Source organism: Brassica oleracea, chromosome C7 (genome assembly GCF_000695525.1).
Source record: "Brassica oleracea var. oleracea cultivar TO1000 chromosome C7, BOL, whole genome shotgun sequence".
Lineage (NCBI taxonomy): Eukaryota > Viridiplantae > Streptophyta > Magnoliopsida > Brassicales > Brassicaceae > Brassica > Brassica oleracea.
In genome coordinates, this window is record NC_027754.1 from 33,091,713 (window position 1) to 33,115,026 (window position 23,314).

At 35.3% G+C, this 23,314-nt stretch overlaps 3 protein-coding genes across 3 annotated transcripts; 1 reads left to right on the forward strand and 2 right to left on the reverse strand.

Annotated features, from left to right (window-relative positions):
• Positions 1-7,757: 7,757 nt before the first annotated feature.
• On the reverse strand, positions 7,758-9,960 carry LOC106302132 (kelch repeat-containing protein At3g27220). Its single transcript, XM_013738653.1, has 8 exons — positions 9,873-9,960; positions 9,558-9,798; positions 9,290-9,484; positions 8,974-9,203; positions 8,613-8,780; positions 8,417-8,522; positions 8,128-8,334; positions 7,758-8,031 (listed from the first exon to the last, which is right to left on the reverse strand). Exons 2-8 carry the CDS (start codon positions 9,765-9,767, stop codon positions 7,867-7,869), a joined length of 1,281 nt encoding a protein of 426 aa, XP_013594107.1. The 5' UTR covers positions 9,768-9,798; positions 9,873-9,960; the 3' UTR covers positions 7,758-7,866.
• A 1,515-nt stretch (positions 9,961-11,475) lies between these two features.
• LOC106301601 (cytochrome c1 1, heme protein, mitochondrial) lies at positions 11,476-14,241 on the reverse strand. Its single transcript, XM_013738046.1, has 8 exons — positions 14,055-14,241; positions 13,774-13,866; positions 13,227-13,438; positions 12,746-13,025; positions 12,589-12,660; positions 12,390-12,506; positions 12,221-12,286; positions 11,476-11,922 (listed from the first exon to the last, which is right to left on the reverse strand). The coding sequence occupies exons 2-8, from the start codon at positions 13,831-13,833 to the stop codon at positions 11,806-11,808; spliced, it is 924 nt and encodes a 307-aa protein (XP_013593500.1). The 5' UTR covers positions 13,834-13,866; positions 14,055-14,241; the 3' UTR covers positions 11,476-11,805.
• A 1,473-nt stretch (positions 14,242-15,714) lies between these two features.
• Positions 15,715-16,623, forward strand: LOC106303129 (glutathione S-transferase T3-like). The gene has a single exon (XM_013739478.1). It carries the CDS (start codon positions 15,715-15,717, stop codon positions 16,621-16,623), a length of 909 nt encoding a protein of 302 aa, XP_013594932.1.
• The last annotated feature ends 6,691 nt before the right edge of the window (positions 16,624-23,314 follow it).

The following is a 23,314-nucleotide window of genomic DNA, read 5'->3' on the forward strand; positions in this document are numbered from 1 at the left end:
CTAAACCCTAAACCCTTGGGAAAACCTTAAACCTTTGGGTAAACCCTAAAACCTTGGGTAAACCCTAAACCCTTGGAAAAACACTAAACATTTGGATAAATTCTAAATTATAAATCTTAAACACTAAACTCTAAATCTTAAAAATAAATATTTTTTTTAAATAATATTTTTTTAGAACTATTGTTATTTTTATTTATTTAATTTTTTATTTTTTATTTTAAAAGCATAATATAATTTGGCAAGTTATTTTGTTTCCTTAATTAAAAGATACTAGATCTAAAATGACAACTTTTTATTGGTTGGTGAACCTAAAGGTTCACCCTAGGGGTGAACCCAAGAAAAAGTCTATTATTATTATTATTTTTTAATTAACTTGATGTATCCAAGATCCATGGAGAGGTCCGCCGGAGAAATTTGACCATTGTTGCTCTTTGATCGAGCTGCGCTTCATCCGACGACGGCTAGGCTTGATTTGAAGACGCCGGAAATAGCTTCGCAGGACACCCGGGAGGAGGTTTTTTGTGGCCATGGATTCTGGTGAGAGGTTTCTGACTTCGAGCTTTGACGGAGACGGCGGCGTGAGAAGCAGAGTGCGACGAAGCAGCGGAAGTGACATGGCAGGAATAAGGTCGTGACCGGATTGGAAACTTACGATGGCTGGATTCCAGGAGGAGGAGCTCACCCTAAGAGCTGGACACGACAGAGGTTACTTGTACAGAAGAAGCTTCATGCCCGGCCGAAGACAATAGCGGCGGAGAAGGAGTCGATCCGGTGGTGATGATCGGAGCGCGAGCTCAGACTTGATATGGAGATGAAACGATGAAGATGAGATGGTCGTCACTCGGATTTATAGGACTTCGACTATAAATCTTCTAAAGATCGACGTTTGTCTTAAACTTCGATTAAAGTACGTATTATACATTTCTTCATATGGTTTTGTTTTTCGAATATAGTATAGTTTATATTATATTTCCCTAGCGAATATACACAATCGATTTTTGGACCTAATTTTTTTCAATTGAATCTAAAGCTGCCACATGAGATAATTAAACATCTTAATTGATTGACAAGCAAAACTATTTTTATATTTTTTCAATTGTTTCTCAATTAATATATAGGGGATTTGATTTGAAAATGTAATTTGACGGTCAAAAATTGGAGCGGTGAGAAGTAACTCTCATTAATTAAAGTAACTCATGATGAAAGTGAATTTTGGATTCACTAGAGATGATCTTTTTCTTTTGTAATGATGTTAATATATCTTATATATATTAATCGAGAATCATTTAAAAAATTATAAAAAAAATATAATCTACTATTATAAATAAGGGTTTACTCCTTTCTGGTACTGCGACCTAAGATTCCAAGTCAGAAAATCGATGCATCAAAAGGTAGGTGACAATGTCCTATTACTAAAACTCTCCGTATCATTTATTTTTTTGCATCGTGGGCTTGATGGCGAGTCCAATAGAAAGACTCACCTCGCGGAGCATACGAAGTGCGTCGGAGATGTGTTCGAAGACCTTGTTGATCTTGGCTTTCTCTCCCGTGTGTGCGCACACGACTCTATAGTTTCCTTTGCCAATGACTTCGAGGATCATGTATTGGTTTGCGTCGAAAAATTCCATCTCTTTCGTGTCCTGGAGGAATCACATAATCAAAGTAGGACATATATATATATATAGAGAGAGAGAGAGCCATGTTCGAAAACACGGCCGTGGAAGCCGATTAGGCGGCGGCGATTACACCATAAACGGCCATAAATCGGTTTCACTAAAAGTTTCCTTTTCTCCAGAGATTTGAACTTTTTAGATGTAGTATCAATGGCCAAACTTATTAATCTGATGAAAAAACAGCAAGATGACTCATAGATTTGGTTATTTAAGGTTGACAGCAGACACAAAGAAGTTGCAGAAAACCTAAATCTGTCGTGAGAAAGATGATTGATTATTTACATTATTGCCCTTCATTAAACAAAAACATAATAAAAAAAAAAGCATTTCTGGAGATTCAACATGTCACGTCATGGATTAAAAAGGGGACAATTACCACTAGACCACTATAACTTAACTGATTTTAGTTCCGCAGTCTTGGTAGTATATATTAATTTATCAAAAAAAATTAAAAAACCCTTAAAACTAAGCTTTAATTCCCAAGTAATTACCAATTTTCTGTTAAATTGCTAGGCCCATACCAACCGTCCGACTCGCGCCTAGCGCAATTCCGAAGAGAGAGAGAGAGTAACCTTCTTCACTTGGTTTTCTTGCATCTTCTTTTCAAAGTTTCTGAACTTTAATTTTGTCCTGATTGATTCAGATCGACGTGATCTCAGAGATCACTAGAATGGTTGAAGAAAAAAAAAGATCTTTGAATATCAAGAGAGAAAAAATTTGAGGAACCTTAAAACTCTCAAAACTAGAGGAATTCTGCTAAGCCATGACAGTGAAAAAGACGAAAGATAGAGAGAGAGAGTGGAAAAACAAAACCCTAGATCCAGAGATCGGAAAAGACGAGAGTTCGAAGGATTTGTAATGGATTTTTAAAATAAAACATTAATCCTCTGTGCGTACGATTTATTAACAACTATAAGATAAGTGGCAATTTTGTTATTGTCAGTAACTTGAGGGTGAAGTTTTAATTAATTTCTTATATTTTTAACGGTCTTTTTTGAAAATTACTCATTGGCTAAGCCAACTGTTGCTGGATTTGGACCAATTTTTAGTTCTTTATCTTAGATTTTGACCCTTATCTTTTACTCCATCCGTTTCATTAGGATAGAAGTTTTAGAGAAAATTTTTGTTTCACAAAGATAGATTTTTTGTGTTTTCTATACAAAATTTACAAATTTCAATAAAATTAATTGGATTTATTGAAATACTATTGGTTAATAAGCATTGGAATTTGATAATTTAAAAAATGATGCATTATTAATGTGTTTTCTTAATATGTGTGGAAATACCAAAACATCTATTCTTAATAAACGGAGGGAATATTATAGTTTAGCCTCCACGTGATGCTCTCTCTCCTACCAATTTAGATGAAAAATTATTTTAACTAATAGTTTTTTTATGATAATAATACAATTATTTTATTTTGAATTTTGGTAGATTATAAAACAATTAATTCCTCCATATTTTAGAGGAAACAACTATCCATTTGACTTATTATATGTAAACAACTATTAATCTTAACACATTGGTTTCAGATTAGGAGTTAAATAGTAACTATTTTAAGAGATAGCAATATATAATGGATTAAAAAAGTTTATACAAAAATAAGACCACAACAAAAAAATTAATAGATAATAAAAATAAAAATAATTGTTAGGAAAAATATAATAAAATACTGGGAAAAAATAAATATAAAAAATGAATAATATTTTTATATAAAAGAGATATATTAAGTTATTCTAACTAAATAAATGTAGAATGTATTCTAAATATTTATGTCAAGGATTCTAAAAAAACTATAAACATAGATCCATAACTATGTAAAAATAAAATATATAGTTATATATTCGAATAAGAGACACACAATATAAAATAATGTAAGAGAATAGATAAAACTTGATAGCTTCAAACTAAACAAATAAATTAAACGATTCTACACCAACAAAATAAAAAACAGAATAAAACTTTAAATAAACAGTCTTATTAATCTTAAGAAAAAAATTAGTTAATTGTAATGAGAATAAAACTGAATAAAGAATAATAATCAATAAAATAATGATTTATACTAATATAGAACAAACCATTTTAAAATAAAAGCAAATATTAAACAAAAATCAAAAATATTTACTCTAATTATTTAAATTATTTTCAAATTATCATCCCGCCCGTAGGGTGAACCGGCCTTAGTAATTAAAAAAAAACACTGCTTATGTGTCACTTAGTTGGGATATCAATTTAGGTTACGTGACAGCTTAAGATTCAATTGAAAAAAAAATGTTAGTTCAAATTCAATTACTAGAGAACATTATATTAACCCAAAATATAAGAAACGTGTATTTTTTTCTTAGATAAAAGCTACAGAATTACCTAATAAGGTTAACATATATATGTCAATTAATGACTATGAATAATAAAGATTTAATAACAATTTTTGCATCTTTCTTCATTTTTGTTTAATTTTGTATTGTTAAAAAAAAATAAACAATCACATTAACCATATAATAAAAAATTAGATTTTTTCTTATATGTTATATTTTGATTTTTTAAATGACTTTAAATTAAAAAAATGAGGAAACCCTATATGTTATATTTTTCTAATATGTTATATTTTTTTATATGTTATATTTTGATTTTTTTTTAAATGAGTTTAAATTATAAAAATGTAAGTTTTCCTTAAGTATACGACTAAAAGCATTAAAATAACATGTATCAATTCGATGGTTAATCTGAAGCCTTTCAAAACCATACGGAAGACAAAAGTCAAAATAATTCAACTGTGGAAACAATACTGTTTACTTTTTCAAGAATGTGTTCGGTGAAAAAAAAAATTTATGTCATAATTTGTTTAATGTCCAATCCGATCAATCCATGTATATTAATTATAGTTTAGTTCCATAATTTTTAATAAAAATTGATCTGGTTTATCATTAAGAAATTATATAATAACAAACAAAATATTGTATATGTATAAATAAAATGATCAAATATATTAAAAAAAATTATTGATAATATATACGAATAAACTCACCATGCATAAGACTCTTACGCAATTCCTAGTATGTCTTTACCCTTTACTCTTTAGTAATAGGATCTATATTATGTTATGCTTTTGATGTTATATTACATTTGGATATATTAGAAGTCTCATCGCTTTATTTATAGTTTGAATCTACTGTAAACAGCTAAAGAAGCATTGCACTTTTCTTATGATATTTATCGATATATAAAAATACATTTACATATTTTGATAGCAATGGTCCTGCAGCGTTTAAAAGTCTAAGATCTACCACCTAACAATTGTCTTCGTTTTGTCAAACGTATAATATTTACCAGTATATCCAATATATTTGCGTGCTGGAAAGTGAAAACTGAAAAGATTATCGTTTTTCTTATCCAAAAACAAAAAAAGGAAAGATTCTCGTTTAGTAAGATTTAAGATGATACTTGATCTAGACTGCGTGTAGACAATATATTTAACAAAAAAATGACTTACTATATATACTGGATTAGTTTCTTATTGTTTTCTAAATGAAATATGAAGATTAGCATCATTGATTAACCGAAAATATTAGATGCCAGCTACAACTATCGTTGGGAAACTAATAAATACAAATGTACTCTTTGACTATTTGCATTAACATTTTAGTCACAACTTACTTCAGCGAAATCGATCTTCTGATCTCCAAAAGGACATTTTTCTGTTGGCTAAAGGGAACATATTGCCTCTTTAGGATAACCATAAAAGCGGCTCCATATAATTCAGCTATTTTATTTTATATGGTTGTATGGTGAAGGGCGATACTATAAGGTAAATTAATTTTATATTTTTTTATACAAAGTTGTGAATGATACTAGATAACGATATTTCATATACATACAGCTGGACGATGGGATATACAATGTAAATAATAGATGAATTTTAAAATGTCATACGATGTTTAGATCGTTTTGAATTTGAAGTTAGCTAGGGTTTTATCTGCCAACACCGAATGAAGTTTAAAATTGTATATCAGTGCAATTTATGAAATTAGGTTATAAATTTATCATCAGTGATGTCGTGTTAAATCTCAAACTATATATGCTCTACAGTGTCATCAAATTCACATTTTGAAACCAATTTTTTTTTTGTTCAAAAGAAACCAAGTTATTTCTGTTTTAAGTGACTAGTCCAATATTTGTTCTAGCTAGTTGCTCTAACATTTCGATTTTTCTGTGTAGTATCAATAAAAGTATTTAAATGTAGTTGAGTATATAAATTTGTCTAAAATACGTTGTTTATATTTTGGATTATTGTGTTATTTGATTGATTGGGTTTACTAATCAGTTTTTTTTTGGAATTGGTGATGGTCCAACCCTGTTTTATCACTGGATGCCAAATTTGTTTATCAAACTTTTTCATTTTAGCTCATAAAATATTATCTCTTACGAATTTGACTGTACATGGATTGATTGATGCATACGGCAAATTTTGTTTTGTCGACAAACGTTAATCAAACTCGTAATTATCAGTTTTAATATTAATAATGAATTTTATGATGCTTTATGAATCCAATAGTATTGTCATCTGATTTCTCTTTCCGTGACCACAACAAAATAACAAATGGAGTGAGAATTAGTAATACAAAAGACAGAGTATATAATAAAAATAATGATTTATGTAGGAGTGGGTCATCTATATGGATTTCTGAACCTTTTATAATTATATATAGACAAACGCCCACTAAGCATCAAATTTTCAAAGTTCGTTTAAAAAAAAAAATTGTTTGTCACAAGTTTGTAGTCATTTTTTTTTGTGCTAAATACAAGTTTGTAGTCATTGGCAAAATATCTCAAGAAGAAAATGCCATTGCAACTTAGAAGTGCTGTAAGTATATTATCGTCTACTATATCACTGACAAGCTGTGCTGGTTTTTATTTGGTCTATAGTTTTTTTTGTAGAAGGTTTAGATCGAGGTTTATGTGAAATAATTTGAGAAAGTTTTCGTGTAAATCAAGTAACGTAATAGTTTATGCATAGCTAGCTGATCGTAAAACCAGGATGCGATAGCAAAATAGCTAGAAGTCATGTATTTTAAAACGTAACTAGAACATGGTTTGTTACACACGTCTATAACTTTGTTATCCTGGAAGCATAAAGCCAATATTGTACAAATACATAGTAAGATACTATGTGTTCGGAAACCAGATTAAAAATAAAAGAAATAAAATTTTAGCTAAAACCAAAATCTAATAACAAATGGAATCTTCAGAGAAGAAATGATGGCATGGGCAATGTGTTGTTATCGGTTCAAGAGTCGAGACAATGCGCAAGGATCCAAGAAAGCATTCAAACAAAAAGAGGAACAAAAGTGGAAGGTGTGTCATGTGTGATGTGTGTGCCCACTTCTAATGGTTCACGATATTAGAGGAATCCAATTTAATTTGTTTGGTTAAACAAAGTAAAAACCCCGTAAATTGACATGCAAAAACTACCAACATAGAGGTTTGCATTCTGTAAAATGATTTACAATTGAACATATGTTTTTAAAGCCAGGTTCCTAAACTATAATTAGTCAACCTAACTATTAGAGACTGGCCATCTGAACCAAATAATATAAATTGATAAGCGTTGTCTTTGAATATTGACACCAAATACAATTTTGACCAAGTTGTTATTATATTAGCTTTCATTATTACAGAGAAAGATAACAAAATGAGAGAAGGTAACATGTGGGTAATGACTTCTACACTAAACAAAACAAGCATATAGAACATGTCGTTCTCATGGACCGACCACGATAACTATTTTAAGTCTCTATCTTATATTTTTTGTCCTTATTCTGAAATAGTTACATCAGAGCATGACTTTGCGAATGATTCATACGCAGACAAAAATGAACAAAATGATCTCACAAAATTGATATTTTATTTGATTCAACTTTCTTTAAAAATACAAGCTTCAAAGTTCAAATACATACCAGCTGGTTAAATAGTCTTAACCAACTCTCAACAGCCATGCATAACCAAACCACTCTAGGATGTAGATAGAAGCTCCATATATATTGACTCATCATCTCATGTCTGGTGACTGTTGGATATAACAAGCTATGTAGATAGAAGCTCCATATATATAATTTTTTGGTTGTAGCAAGTAATATATAAAATACAGTAATCTCCAAAGCTCTATATTATCTTTCAGATTACAAAACAATTGACATCAAAACTTCAACTTAGTTCTCCACATTTCTCCAATAACTTTCCCAGGCTGTGGATTGTCAGGTCCTCTATCTCGTTGCCCGGACGTGAAGTACAAATAGCCGTTCCAGTATCCAGCCATAGCTGTTTTGACACGGTACGGTAACCGTCCGATCACAGACCACGTCTGAGAATTTTTTATCAAACAGATAAAAAGAAAAACGTTTAGGTTTAAGGAACCAGAAGAAAAAAAAAAAGTAACAAGAGAAAGCATAATACTAACCAAAGTGTCTAACTGAAACCGAAAGATCTCTCCAACAAGAACAAGCCTTTTGGTCACTGGATGCCAATCAGTGGTTCCACCAACGATAACGATCGAGTTATTGACAATGATCCAAGCTGATTCAATGTGGGAATTGTTCTTTGGCATGGGTGGTAACATCTTCCATTTCATCCCCTCGTCCATCATGTACACCTCACCATTGAAGAACTGAAAATGCGACTAAACATTAGGAACTGTTTGAGGATACATCAAAGTGTGGTATTGCAAAAAAAAAAAAGAGGGTGAACACCTCTCGTCGACGTGAGCATTTGAAGATTGGTGAGTTGGGTTTGGCCATGAAGTCACCTTCTTGACCGCCTATCACAAGTAGCTTGTCGTTAGCAACTACACAAGCCCTACAAAACCATATTAAACCCATTATGATAAGCAGCATAGAGGGAGGCTCAAAACAAAAGGAGGTGTGATTGGAGCAAGTATTGAAAAACCTGTGTGGTCCACCTCGAGGTATTGGAACCTCTTCTCGCCATTTGTCAAGAGCTTTTCCGCCTTTGACAGCTATGCTCCAATGGTCATGAGCAACGGCGTTGCGATTCTCTTTGCTTCCTCCCATCACGTGAAGCCTCCCTCTCCATATCTGAGTCGCAGGTGCATACCTGAAATCCAACAAAAGGAGCTGCTTATGTGGTAAGACAATACTATTTGGTGGCATCACTCATGAACCTTCAAGATTGATACTTTTTAGAATCCCTAAACCCTCAACAACTCCATTCCTCAAATTATCTTTTCATGTTCTACCAAGCGTAGCCTAAACTTTCTAAGAATATGGGAAGCAACTAAAGACCATACCTTGGAGCTGGCAATGAAGGAAAGTCGAGCCAGGTCTTGGTGGTTGAGTCTAAGACAAAGGAACGAGAAGTGGGACCTCTGCACTGAGGACCAAACTGCCCTGAAACCACATACACATACCGTCCATCCGTCACGATCCCGAGGTGAGAATTAGCCATCTCTTTAGGAGTGTCGAAGCTGTCACACCATTTGTTGTCTGTGAAGTTGAACACATCCACATGAGAATGAACCTGAGGAGGAGAATCAATGTCATCAACCTTATCATCAAACACACATTGTTAAAAAGACAAGTTTATGTAGTAAAACGAGTACTTACGTAGTCGAGACTGCCGTAGCCGGAGAAGACATACAAAAGGTTTTTGATTTGCACGGAGTATCCGTCAAGTCGAGGAACTGGAGCTGACGTCATTTGCTCCCAATGTAACTCCGGCGCCGGCAAATCGGCAAATGTCGCCGATAATAAACGGACATTAGCATGGTCATCTTTTGTCTTGTTCGACTGTTTGCTTCTCTACAAAAAAGGCGAACACTTTAAGAACCCAAGAGAGAAAGTCATCGTTTTTACACAATGGGTCGAAACTTACCTTCTGAACAATCCGGGAATCGATGCTCGGAGCTTGAATCTCCGGTGGGTTTTCAGGTACCCAGATGGAAGAAACGCTGGATAATGATAGTTTAGTAGAAGACAGACAAAGTAAAGCTGCGGCGAAGCCTATCCCGAGAACACAAGTGGAGTACAATACAAGCATCAGTCTCCTAGAAGATCGGTGGTGATGATCAGGTTTGTTCGCCATTGGTGTTTTTGAAGAGACATCTCAGTTCCAGCTATAAGGAAATATATATTTAGATCTAAAGCAACAAGAAATTACTTTCACGTCGGTGGGAGAATCTCTGATTACCGGAAAAAGATGTGCGCCGGTGGTTTTCCCCCAACTCGAAATCTCATTCCGCTCACTGTTTCCTAGTATTTTTTTTCCTTCCCCTCTGAGCCAGACAGTAGGTTTTGATTGATTATATCATCTTACCAAGCTCAATATTAAGGCCCATTGAGAATTTAAAGCCCATTATTCAAGCTTATAGTCAGATAGGTTTGTGAAGGTTGAACGATTGTGTTGAGTCTAAGGAAGCTAGAGTTTTTCTGATTGCGGAGTTTGAAGCAGAGGTGTCAACCGGGCGGGCTGACCATGGGCTAGTCCAGCTCAATTCATTTTGGGTGGGCTATAGACGTGCCCAATTTATAAATGATCCGGACAAAAGACTAATTGGTACATGGTTCAATTGGACGAAGACCAAATGGACAATGGGTGTCCACAGACTTTCTAAAACATACTTTCATGAGTTTAACAAAAGAAAGCATAGCTTTACAATTTAACTAAAAAAACAGTTTTATCGTTAAAATAAAAAATTAACGACGGAAAACATAATTTCACAATTTTGACGAAAAAATGTATTTCATAAATTTGGCGGAAAAAATGCAATTTCTCGGTTTTGGCGGAAAACATAATTTCTTGGTTTTTGCGGGAAACATAATTTTTCGGTTTTGGCGGAAAACGCAATTTTTCAATTTTGGCGGGAAAACGCAATTTTTTGGTTTTAAAGGGAAAGCACAAGCAATTTCTCGGTTTTGACGGGAAAACGCAACTTCTCGGTTTTGGCGGGAAAACACAACTTCTCGGATTTTGGCGGGAAAACGCAATACCTCGGTTTTAACGGGAAAACACAATTTTTTGTTTTGGCGGGAAAACGTAACTTTTCGGTTTTAACGAGAAAACCCAACTTCTCGGATTTTGGCGGGAAAACGCAATTTCTCGATTTTAGCGGAAAAATGAAATTTTTCGGTTTTGAGAGGAAAACATAGTTATAGTTTTGACAAGAAAAAAAATGCTTTTATAATTTTGGAAAGTAAACATAATTTCCAAATTTTAGAAATAAAATCTAAACTAATAATTGAAAAATAATTATAAATATTATTGAGTGTCCATGGGCATACCCATTTGGACATGATCTCTATTGGTCTTGGACATTTGTTTGGACCATTGTCCAATATGGACCATCCAAACCATCTAACTGAAATGTTCCAACTGTGACAGCTCTAGTTTGAAGTGTACGAAGGCGCTTATGGACAACAAAATGAAATAACATGTAGTGTAGCTAATAATATCCATGCAATGTGTTCTAATTTGGTGAATATGGTGTTGATACGGACATAACTTTGTTTTTTTCACCCATCTGAAAAAAATGGAATCATCGTATGAAGTTTTTTAAAGATTTCCTTTATGAAACCAGTTTTATAAAAATACAAAGATAAGACATACTAGTTGGTACGCAGTGTTGGAAATTTTTTACAGTCGTGTGTTGTGTTTTGTTTATTCAATTTGATTGATTTAGTCTAAAAAGTTATCAATTTTTATGTTGTTAAACAAAACAAAAAAATAACTCGCCCTTGTGACCAAGAAATAAAATATTCTCCACATGGCATCGGAGTTAAGTAAGGCAGGAAAGCGAGTACAAAGATGAATTCTTTATTGAACAAACTGGAAAGATTAACCGTAACGGTTTGGGAAATGAAACAAAAACAAAGCGTATAATCTCAAATCATGTTTGATTACGAGGATGAGATATTTTTCGTTATTATCCTCATAAAACTCTCTAGATGGTGCTAAAAAGTAAAAGAAGAGGGTCTTTCAACCTTCAAAGATTTTTATGACACAAAAATATGGAGATAGATACGTTATTACCCTCAGAGAAAGGCTCTTCTCCTTTTTTGAACATCCATTGTTGAAAAAAACGACTGGGTCTGAAGCCAACTGCAAAAGCTTACTAAGCGGTGCTTTAGTTAACCACGTCGAGAACCAGCTTCCTGGACTTGAGAACCGACCATTTCAGTCGCCTGTAGTACGCTGCTTGGAGCAGAGCAAGAGATAGTAGGAATATCCACTTGAAACCCATCTGCAAACAATGAAACCCAACACATTAACTGCCATCTCAAATATGAACCTATATAAGAGCTAGCTCCCGGTTTTAGCTGGTTCTTTGGATGAGTTTAGAAGCTGGGTTGGAAAGATTGTAAAAACTAGTCAAACCATGTTAGCAGCATATGAAGATGATTATGTCTTACCGCTAAGACTAAGACCTATTAGCATACTATACTTTCTACAAGACAACAAATCAAGTAACTTCATCTGAAATTTTCTCACATTAACCAAAATGCAATATGCATCAGAGAAAAAAGGGAAGATAAGCCTACCAACTTCCTCTCTTCCATTTCTGGTTCAGCTGCCCAAGACAAGAATGACACAACATCTTTACCCATCTGCGCCGCAATTGACAAAAAAAGTGAAGTTAAAACCATGACACTGACTGAACACTAAGCCAAACATCCGTGTGTCAATTATTTTAAATGAAGGAAAGCTAACCTGTGCCTCTGTGGCGGGTACACCATCTTCATACTCAACAGCTTCATCATTAAGCATTTTCGGCATAGCAATTGCTCCCCCAGGGAAATAAGGGTTGTAGTGTAACCCTTCTCTTATCTGTAGAATCATCATAGACTCTTTCACAACCAGGAAATCTGAATTCGAAGAAGTCTAATGTAGAAAATGAGATATAACTTACCGAAATGCCAGCAGGAGGGTCACGGTAACCCGTGAGAAGAGCAAAGACGTAATTTTGACCGTTGTGGCGTGCCTGGCAGGAAGTAGAATGGAACCACTTAGATTACTAAACTCAAGTTTGCTACAAATATTCAGTTTTAAGTCAAATAGTAACAGACCTTAGTGATAAGACTGAGATCAGGAGGATAGGCTCCACCATTAGCGAACCTTGCAGCGGATTCATTGGCATAAGGTTGAGGCAAGCGGTCACTGAGTTTACCAGGACGGGTGAACATCTCACCCTCATCATTAGGTCCATCAACAACCTCGACTTCAGCTGCCATTGCCTTTGCCTCTTCCTCAGTGTAGGCGACACCCACCAAATCACGGTATGAGATCAGAGACATTGAATGGCAAGATGCACAGACTTGCTGATAAACTTGATGCCCACGACGGATCCTGCTCATACAACATCAAACCTTCATCAGTTAAACAAGTATAGAAACAGTAAAGGTCTATTAGACCAAGTTTCACAGTCTAACTATATAAGGTAACAGGATAAGCACTTCAGCTTATAAAAGTAAAACAACCTATGACAGAAATACTACAAGGATGCTACCAACAAACAAGAGTGGTGACAATGAGTAGATAAACACTCACGAAGCATGATCATATGAGCTGAGAATGCCATCATGAGGCCAAGGGTAGTCTGGACAGGCCAGTCCGTGTTCGGCCTCATCAGCAGATGCTACTGTAGAGAAACTCAACAGCCCGGTAACACCAGCACCCAAGAGGGCAAATGCTCTTACACCCGAAGAATCAGCGTCCACATGAGCTTTCTTAGAAGAAAACCACGACAAGACCGGAGTTGCCTGCAGGAAAAAACACAAAACCAATGCTAAGAAAAAAAAAAGTCTGCGGCAAACAAATTAGTCACATGCTGAAAAAAAATACGCCCATTTCAAAAGATTGTTACAAATTATCCTTATACTTAGGTTCACACTGAAGCAGAAGCTATACACTAATCAAAAGGCACTACGAATTCAAAAGATGATTCTTTATCTCCCAAAGCACGAAGCTTTTACCCACCGCAACAAAGAAATCTCGAGGATTATCTCTTTAAAACAGATCCCAAGCTGAAATCTCACTCAACACAAATCAATATAGGATTATAAAAAAGGTTAATTGAGAGTGGGAAACATCTCACGACTGATTGGGAGTGAAGCTTCCTCCTGAGAATTTGCTGGATAACTCCTCCTCCAACCATTTGATTTGACGCTTTGTGGACCAAATCAACTCGCTGGAGAGCAAATAAAACGAATCGAAACAGAATCATGAAGCAGTGATAATGCACAAAGGCGAACAAGCCCTAGAAATCTGAGTCTACATACAGATCCGTCGATATCGATAGCTATCAATCAAATGTCAGATAACATATCGAAACGATTCGAATACGAAACATGGCTACAGAGAGAGAGAGAGACTAACCGGGAAATGAAGTGACGAGATCGGCGACGGAGACGATCGAGGGAACGAAGAAGAAGTAAAAAGGGGAACGAGAGAAAATGGGAGTTCCACGATGACACAGCGGCTGCTAACACACGATAGTTCTCTACCTTTTTGGGCCTATGGGCCAACGTCTAATTGTATGAGCCCATTTGTTTCTACGTATAATGCGGATTTTTGTTGCGTTGGAACCTTAAACCACCTCCAAAACGGGCTCTTAAAAAAAAACGGAAAAATTTAAATAAAAAATGGTATTAATGGACATAACCGGTGCTTTAATAAGAGAGTTTAGAAGTGGTTAAAACTCCTTACGTGGCAGTAGGGTATTGGCTTGATCATTTTACGCGAAAGGGAAAAAAACTCGGCTCTTCTCATTCGTAGTCGGTTCGTCTCTCTCATCTTCGAAATCTTTGGTCTTTGTCTTCGTCGTCGTCGATTGTGTCGAAATCTCCGAGGGAGATGATGAGAGCTCCCTTTCGCCGTCGTCGATTCTGTCTCAGTCTTCTTGGATTCCGTCGAAATCCCTTCGTCGGATCTCTCTCTTCGTCCTCGATTCTCTGGAAATCTCCAAAGGAGATGATCTTTGATTCGTTTATTTCTTCAGCGATGTTCTCCTCCAGATTTGTGCATGCAATCACCGTGAAGGTTCTGTTTCTTTTATATTTTTCTTTCCGTGAATTGAATTCGTCTAAACTCTGTCGAAAATTTTGTGTCGATGATGAGATTTGACTGTGTTTATCTCCTCTCTTTGTCTCTCTTATTATATTGATTTGCTTCGATCTTAATATTTGTATGTTCTTGTCCAGTTTACATAGCTCGTTGTAATTGAAAGAGCCGCGAGAGAAAGAGAGGTATGTATCTTTCCTTGTCTCTAATTCACTAGGTATGTATCTTTCCTTGTCTCTAATTCACTATCTCGTTGATCCAATTAGTTTATTGAGATTATGGGTTTTGTAGAAACTACATCGAGAGAGGAAGAACATAGGAGCTATGTCTCTGATAAAGAAGCTTCGTAAAAGACGTTCTAGCTACATTGGTTAGTCTTTTTCCTTTACTCTGATTTAGTTTCAGGCTAGAGATATAGCTATGGTGCGTTTGTGTTCAATGGTAGCTATTGTGTTCAATGGTAGAGATAAAGCTTCTCACATAAACTTAATCTAATTTAACAATCTTTTTAATTCTTCTTCTTATCGTGATGATCTACTTAATCTTTGCACGGAGTAGATATAGAAATGGAGCAGCAAGAAACGGATCAAACTTCATCAAAGTGAATCAAACATCATCAAAGCCTCTCTGTTTCATTTTCTTCTCTCAAGAGGTTAGTCGACAATCCTTTTAATGCGTATTAGACATAGATTAGATTGTAATTAAATGTACCTGTTAGTTGCGAGAAGGCTCTACAATAAATTTTTCGGTTGCTCTGATGGGTTTAGGTAGATTCATTGACTTTGTTGGTTGTCTGCGTTTTAGGTAGATATATTGAATGAGATTAACACATAACACCTACTAAACTCTCCTTAAAGTTGCTTTTAAAACCGAGCAACTCTCTCTTTCTCATTTCATATCTCATTCTCCTTTGATATTTCCTTTCGCAAAATAGAACAAGCTCTCCTTCCCCTTTTTTAATTTCTTTTGCTGCGCTATGGATCCATTTAGTCATCCTTGTAGCTTTCAAAATCTCTTAAACAGTCAACAACCCAACACCTCTTTCTCCTTTGTCAGTCGTGAACCTTCAATAGAACTCTCTACCTCCGATGCGTCTGTATTTGGTACACAATCCCCTGAAGATGCAAACGAAGATGCAACCTTTGTGTCTGACCGTAAAGAAAGACATAAATGGTCACCAGTTGAAGATGTGGTGCTTATAAGTGCTTGGCTTAACACGTCGAAAGATCCGGTGACAGGAAATGAGCAAAAAGCAATTGCCTTTTGGAAACGGATTGCGGCTTATTTTGCATCAAGTCCAAAGCTTGCGGGTTTGCCAAAGAGAGAGCCAAGCCACTGTAAACAAAAGTGTGGGAAGATTAATGAGGGTGTTTGCAAGTTTGTTGGGTGTTATGATGCGGCAACGAAACAAAAGTCTAGTGGGCAGAGTGAGGATGATGTCTTGATAATGGTTCATGACATCTTCTTCAATGATTACAAGGTAAAGTTTACACTCGAGCATGCATGGTTGGAGCTTCGCCATGATCAGAAGTGGTGTGGAGCTTCTTCAACTAGAGATAAGGTTAGCTCAAAAAGAAAGAAGTTAGATGATAGCTCGACACAGTCATCAACGTCTGTGGCAGGAGAGGATGAAGCAATGGTTCGTCCTGTTGGTGTGAAAGCAGCAAAGGCGAAAGGTAGAAGCAAGGGAACGGCTTCTGAAGATGAAGTGAAGCCGCTAGTGGAGTTTCATAGAATGTGGGAGATAAGGCAGAAGGACTTTGCCTTGAAGGAGCAGCTTAACAAGCAAAAACTTCTTGACAGCTTGATTGCCAAGACAGAGCCACTTAGTGAGCTTGAAATCGCCTTGAAAAATAAACTAATAACTGACATGTTGTCAAGTTAGAATGGCTAATTAGTTTGGTTTGTGCTTAATGTCAAGTTGTTTGTTTGGCTTCTCGGGTCTTTATGCCTAATGTCGAGTTGTTTGTTTGGCTTCTTGGGTTTTTATGCCTTAATGTTGAGTCTGTTAATCTCTTTGTTGTTCATCCATCTAATGGTTAAGTTTTTGTTGTCTTGGTCTCTTTGTTGTTGGTTATGCATTATAAAGCTTTCTCTTGTTCTTGTCTTGGTCTCTTTTTTGTCTTGTATCTTTGTGATCACTCTTTGATGTTGTTTTATTCTCGTGTTGGTCTGTATGATGTATCCTTTGTCTCTTTGTTTTTATTGCAGGTGGTCTGGTATGTACAATGGGATGTTGTTGTATCGGTTGCGATCTTTTGTGATCACTCTTTCTCGTGATGGCCAACATGTGACAGAAGAAGACAGTATGCACAATGTAATAGTTGTTGTATTTTTTGGCTAAAGCTTTATGAGTTGTATCCCGTGTGTTGACAGTAACCTTATGACATAAAAAGACAATATGTTTCATATTTTATGTATTATAGCTTGTGACATAAAAAGACAATATGTTTCATGTTTTATGTTTTATAGCTTCTTTATAAATTGTACTAACACGAGAGAGAGCAACACTAAGCAATAGCTTCTTGCTTATCAACCTCCAAATAAACAACAACAACAACTCGAGAGAGAGAGCAAGAGCTTCTTTCTTATTTTCCACAATCTCAAATTGTTGCTTCTTTCTTATCAACCTCCAAATAAACAACAACAACTCGAGAGAGAGCAAGAGCTTCTTTCTTATTTTCCACAATCTCAAATTTTTGCTTCTTTCTTATCAACCTCCAAATAAACAACAACAACAACTTGAGAGAGAGCAAGAGCTTCTTTCTTATTTTTCACAATCTCACTTTGTTGCTTATTTCTTATCAATCGTACTTGTTTCTTATTTTTCTCCAAATAATCAAATCTTTCTTAACATTTTCTAAATGGCATCTTCTTCTTCTAATAATTTCGAAGAGATGGATGAAAAATTCGATCAAATTTTTGATCAACAATTCGAAAATCTCTTCATTCATAATGAAGACCGTCAAGAAGCATCAAGGTAAAAAAAAAACGAGCCTACATTGAAAGACAACGAGAACAAGGACACATGCAGTTATGGAAAGATTATTTTAGTGAAGATGCAACATATCCTTCTCACATGTTTCGACGTCGTTTTCAATTGAACAAGCTTTTGTTCATGCGTATTGTTGATCGACTCTCCGCTGAAATCCCATACTTTCAACAAAGAAGAGATGCTACTGGAAGGTTCGGTCACTCTGCGTTACCAATGGCAACGGCAGCAATTCGTATGATGGCATATGGTTGCCCAGCTGATGCGGTCGACGAATACCTCCGACTTGGTGAGACCACCGCGCTTTTATGCTTGGAACATTTTGTTCAAGGAATCATAAATTTATTTGGAGATGAGTTTCTAAGAAGACCCACGCCAGAAAGACCCACGCCAGAAGATCTTCAACGACTATTCGATATTGGAGAGATACGCGGATTTCCCGGGATGATAGGAAACATTGATTGTATGCATTGGGAGTGGAAGAATTGTCCGATCGCATGGAAAGGTCAATATACCCGTGGATCAGGAAAGCAAACCATTGTTTTAGAGGTTGTAGCTTCACAAGATCTCTGGATATGCCATGCGTTTTTTGGACCTCCAGGTACATTAAACGATATCAATATTCTTGATCGATCAGCGGTTTTTTATGATATATTACAAGGTCGAGCTCCAAAAGTTAATTACATTGTCAACGGACACCAGTACGATTTGGCTTACTATCTCACAGATGGTATTTATCCAAAATGGGCTATTTTTGTCCAATCTATTCCACTTCCGCAAGGTCCGAAAGCATCATTATTCGCTACACATCAAAAAAGTTTTACGTAAAGATGTCGAGCGTGCTTTTGGGGTCTTGCAAGCTCGATTTGCCATAGTCAAAAATCCAGCTCTTTTGTGGGATAAAATAAAATTGGCAAGATAATGAGAGCATGTATCATTCTACATAATATGATCGTAGAAGACCAACGAGATGGGTACATTCAGTTTGATGTATCAGTTTTCGCACAACCGGGATCAAATCGAAGTTGACAAGTGGATTTCACGTATTCTACATATATGCCTTCAAATCTCGGCAATATGATGAGCATTCGGAATCGAGTTCGTGATAAAATAATACATCAACAATTGAAAGCTGATTTGGTTGAGAATATATGGCAAAAATTTGGAACAAATCAAGATTTCAACTAATCGGATTTTTCTCGTTTACGATTTGTATTTGTATATTTAATATGTTTTTATGTCATTTTTATTAAAAAATTTATGTATGCTTTTATTTTAAATCATTTTACTAAAAAAAATTATAAAAGAAATTATTTAAGAACCCCTATGAGGTTCTCCCATTGGAGGAGGCAAAAATTATTTACACTAACAAAGGTTCTTAACTCCTCAAATCACCTTATTAACTACTAATTTAATCATAAGAGCCCATTAGAGGTTCTAATGGATAGACATGCTCGTATCTAGTTACTTTTTTTCTTTTGAAGACTAGGATGGGATCTTTAGACCTCCTATTAGAAAGAAAAAACGTTTTAAAGTTAACTTGATGGTATTAGAGGTGATATATCTGCATAGCCGAAGGTGAAACAATAGGAAGATGTCTGAAATTTTTGTTCATGGTGATATTATGCCTGAAGAAGATTTGTGGGTATGAAAGTTCACGAGAAATGAAGTTTATTTAGCTAAGTCTGGATACGATATTTCTTTCTTGTTACATAATTTTACATTGATACAAGATCAAATTGCGCGACCTTCCTTGAATCCTCTTAGAGCAACATTATTGCAAGGACTTTAAATTGAGTCCTTAGAATTTTTTATTAATATTGTTATGGTTAGGACATTGTTATGGGACTTTGTTAAATGTGGTGATTATTGGTGGGACTTTAATTTGTCCTTAGCTACATAAATTATTTATTTTAGTACATAGCAACATAGAATTAATGTGTTTAGGATAAAACATATAACATTTTAAATTGTAAAAAATATAGAATAGACAAACATTTTATCCATTTCATAGAATATTACAAACATTTATTTATAAAAAAACAGAAAATCATACAAACACCATAAATAAAACAAAACAAACATTTTATTCAATTCATATAAATTTAGAAATTATATGTCATTTGGAAGATGTCCAAATTTAGCTCATATATATTCAATCAAATCATATTTAATTGTTGATGGGTTTGTCTATTCCGAAGACTTGTTCGGCGATCCATTGTATTGCCGAGATGTGAAGGCATATTGACGGAAAATGAATCCTCATCTTCTCTTTCTTGAAATTCAAAAGCGTTATACTGAGTGAATGATGCTCGTTCATCTTCGACAATCATATTATGGAGTATTATACAAGCTCTCATAATATTTGATATTTTGTCTTTATCCCATAACTTAGATGGATTTTTGACAACGGCAAATCTAGCTTGCAGGACTCCAAAGGCACGTTCAACATCTTTTCGAACAGCTTCTTGGGTTTTAGCAAATAATGAATTCTTCGGACCTTGTGGTAGTCTGATAGATTGAATAAAAGTCATCCATTTCAGATAAATACCATCTGTCAGATAATAAGCCATATCGTACTCCGTTCCGTTGACATTAAAATTTACTTCTGGAGCTATTCCGTTAATAATGTCATCAAAAACAGGTGATCCATCAAGAATATTAAGATCGTTCATAGTACCTGGATCTCCAAAAAAGGCGTGCCATATCTAGAGGTCATATGAAGCCACCGCCTCCAAGACAATTGTTGGTTTTTTGGTTCCTCGTGAATACATTCCTTTCCAAGCGGTGGGACAATTCTTCCACTCCCAATGCATACAGTCGATGCTTCCAATCATCCCTGGAAATCCACGTTGTTCTCTGATATGGAGTAATCTGGCCAGATCCTCCGGTGTGGGACGCCTTAGGTATTCATCGCCAAACAGGAGGATTATTCCGGCGGTAAATTTGTGCAAACATTTTCGAGCTGTTGTTTCGGTAAATCAGACATATTCGTCAACCGTGTCAGCCCCACCACCATATGCCAATTGACGAATTGCTGAGGTACATTTTTGTAGAGGTGATAGACTAGACCGTCCGAGTGCATCTTGTGTTTGATGAAAATACTCTACTTCTGCGGAGAGACGATGCACAATATGAATGAACAATGATTTATTCATTCGAAACCGTTGCCGGAAAAAATTGCTCAAGTACGTCGGAGTTTCAGAAAAATAATCATTCCACAATTGATTGTGGCCTTCCTCCCGGTGTCTGTCGATAAAAACACGTTTTTTCGCTCTTTTGGTTCCGGAATAGGAGCATAGTTGTTAAAAAATTATTCAAATGGGGTATCAAGATCAATATCATCATCATTATCTTGGTGGTAATGATAATGAGAAGATGATGTCATTTGAAATGAAAATATAAATAGAGGGAGGAACCAACAACAACAACAACAACAACATTAGCAACAAAACAATCACAAGCTACCAAGTTTCGACACTCATTTTTCAAATAATCACAACATCGGAGAATATGCAATATTAAAGCTACTTAAATCAATACAGAAAAACAAAATTAGCAACATAAAACAGAACAAATTTGAACCGATTTCGAATGGAAGATGAAGTAATAATCAAAGATTAACAATAAAAATCAACCATAACACTCTCCTACCGAATCCAGACACAATACAAAGTCCTATGTACTGAGAGAACCGAATCCAGACACAAGATTAACAATACCTCTTTGTTTTCTTAACTTAAACTCTTTAATTAGGTAAACAACAAAAAACAACCATAATCAACCATAATCAAACGGATTAGCAATCATATCATCTCAATTGACATCCTACGGATCTCGAATGGAAGAGGAACGCATACCTTTTGGTTCGAAAACGGAGGGGAATCCAAGGATGTCGACCGTGGAGACAACAGATCGGTCTCGTCTTGTGAACTAACCGAGAGGATCTCGTTTGCGGCGATAAATCGTCGGAAGAGCTTTTTCCAACTGCGTTGCCGTCGAGAGTGAATCGGGAGAGGAAGAGGCTGAAATGGATACCAAATGTCGAGACAAACCTTAGACAACTTTGACCCGTGCTCAAAAAATGCCAGCTGGCACGTAAGGACCGAAAAGAGAAGTCTCGTATTAAGGCCCGTCCTTCATTTTCTCCCATATTTTTTATTTTCTTTTAAGCCCAAAATACCTAAGGACGAGCCCAAGAACGTGCAATAATCTTGCTCTTAAGGCCCATGTGTGGAGTATCAAGGCTCCATCAAATATTAGGGTCTTTATTTGGAAAGCTTTATCAAGGGCTTGTAGTAGATGATTGCCTTAATGCACGTGGAATGAGATGTGATAATATAAATATGGGCTACCTGCCTACCTCTGGGTTTTCTTGTGATGAGGAGTTTGTGTTTGCAAGTATGAGCTTTCTGATGAAGGTGTGGAAAGACAATCGATGGGATAGAGAGGCAACAAAAGTTTTTCTTTGGACGTTGTGGTACTTGTTGAAAAATAGAAACTCCTTACTGTTTGAAGGAATCATATATGATGGGAAAAAGGTTGTGGAAAAGCAGTAGAAGCAGCTGAGCTTTGGTATTTAGCTCATGAATTGGAGAATGGTAGAGGAATGGAAAGAAGTGTTGGAACAAGTCAGAGTGATGAGGCTTGGGGAGCCCCACCTAGAAATTTCGTCAAGTGCAACATTAGAGTTGCTTGGTCAAAGATGAAGAAGATTGATCGGGCTTCTTGGGTTTTGAGGGATCAAAGTGGAGTGGTTTTACTCCATAGTGGATGTTCCTTTGGATCTGTGGGGTCAAAGGATGAAGCGTACTTTTTAAGTTTAGTATGGTCGATGGAAAGTATGGTAAAAGCATAGGTGTTTGAGAGTTCACTTTTTTTTTTTGAAGGAAGGGTATCAGTGAATGCCTTTAATAGACCAAAGGCTTGGTCTTCCGTCAAGTTTAAAGTGAAAGAAATCAGATCAATCTTTAGCAATATTTTTGGAATTGAAAGTATACTTGGAACAGTTTGTTGCCAACCGGGGTGCTCGGCTTATTGCTCTGAGTGTGGTGGAGGACAATTGGTTTCAGTCTTATGTTGCTTTAGGTCAATTTCAATGGCTTTTGAACCTTTTTGTTATTGAAGCTCTTCGTTTGTGAAGTGTGCTCTCTATGATCACATGGTTGGAAGATCACATGGTTGGACTTGTAACTAGGGTAATCAAATGTATATTCTGAATTCTTGTACTTGGTTATATCAATGAAATATTCAGATGGAAACAAATATTTTTTTGAGGAAGAAATCTAGCTATATTTGATTTCCGTAATATAATCTATTATTAATAATAATTAGTCATAAATAAATAATAGTGTAATATAAAATTTATACGTTATAAAATCAATTTTTTCGAAAATAGAAAAATGCGGATCAAAATTTAGTAAATTGTTATAATAAAAAAATTAATAAGAAATATTCTCCATTTTATTGTTTTGGAGTCTTCACTAAAATTATAATTAAATAAAGCAAATTTTGTGAAATTTATAAAATCGGAAGCAATTTTGCGTAGTTAGATTCAGTCGTGAGTATGTATCAACAAAAACTG

What these genes read in the sequence shown, in the direction of transcription:
- LOC106301601 (XM_013738046.1), bottom strand. Translation starts at nt 13,833, where the DNA reads ATGGTTGGAGGAGGAGTTATCCAGCAAATTCTCAGGAGGAAGCTTCAC. An exon ending in AGCTTCACTCCCAATCAGTC is followed by an intron (nt 13,439 to 13,773) that starts GTGAGATGTTTC and finishes TTTTTCCTGCAG; the next exon opens with GCAACTCCGGTCTTGTCGTG. An exon ending in AGCTCATATGATCATGCTTC is followed by an intron (nt 13,026 to 13,226) that starts GTGAGTGTTTAT and finishes TTGTATGAGCAG; the next exon opens with GATCCGTCGTGGGCATCAAG.
- LOC106303129 (XM_013739478.1), top strand. Translation starts at nt 15,715, where the DNA reads ATGGATCCATTTAGTCATCCTTGTAGCTTTCAAAATCTCTTAAACAGT.
- LOC106302132 (XM_013738653.1), bottom strand. Translation starts at nt 9,767, where the DNA reads ATGGCGAACAAACCTGATCATCACCACCGATCTTCTAGGAGACTGATG. An exon ending in CCTTCATTGCCAGCTCCAAG is followed by an intron (nt 8,781 to 8,973) that starts GTATGGTCTTTA and finishes GTTGGATTTCAG; the next exon opens with GTATGCACCTGCGACTCAGA. An exon ending in AATGCTCACGTCGACGAGAG is followed by an intron (nt 8,335 to 8,416) that starts GTGTTCACCCTC and finishes TCGCATTTTCAG; the next exon opens with TTCTTCAATGGTGAGGTGTA.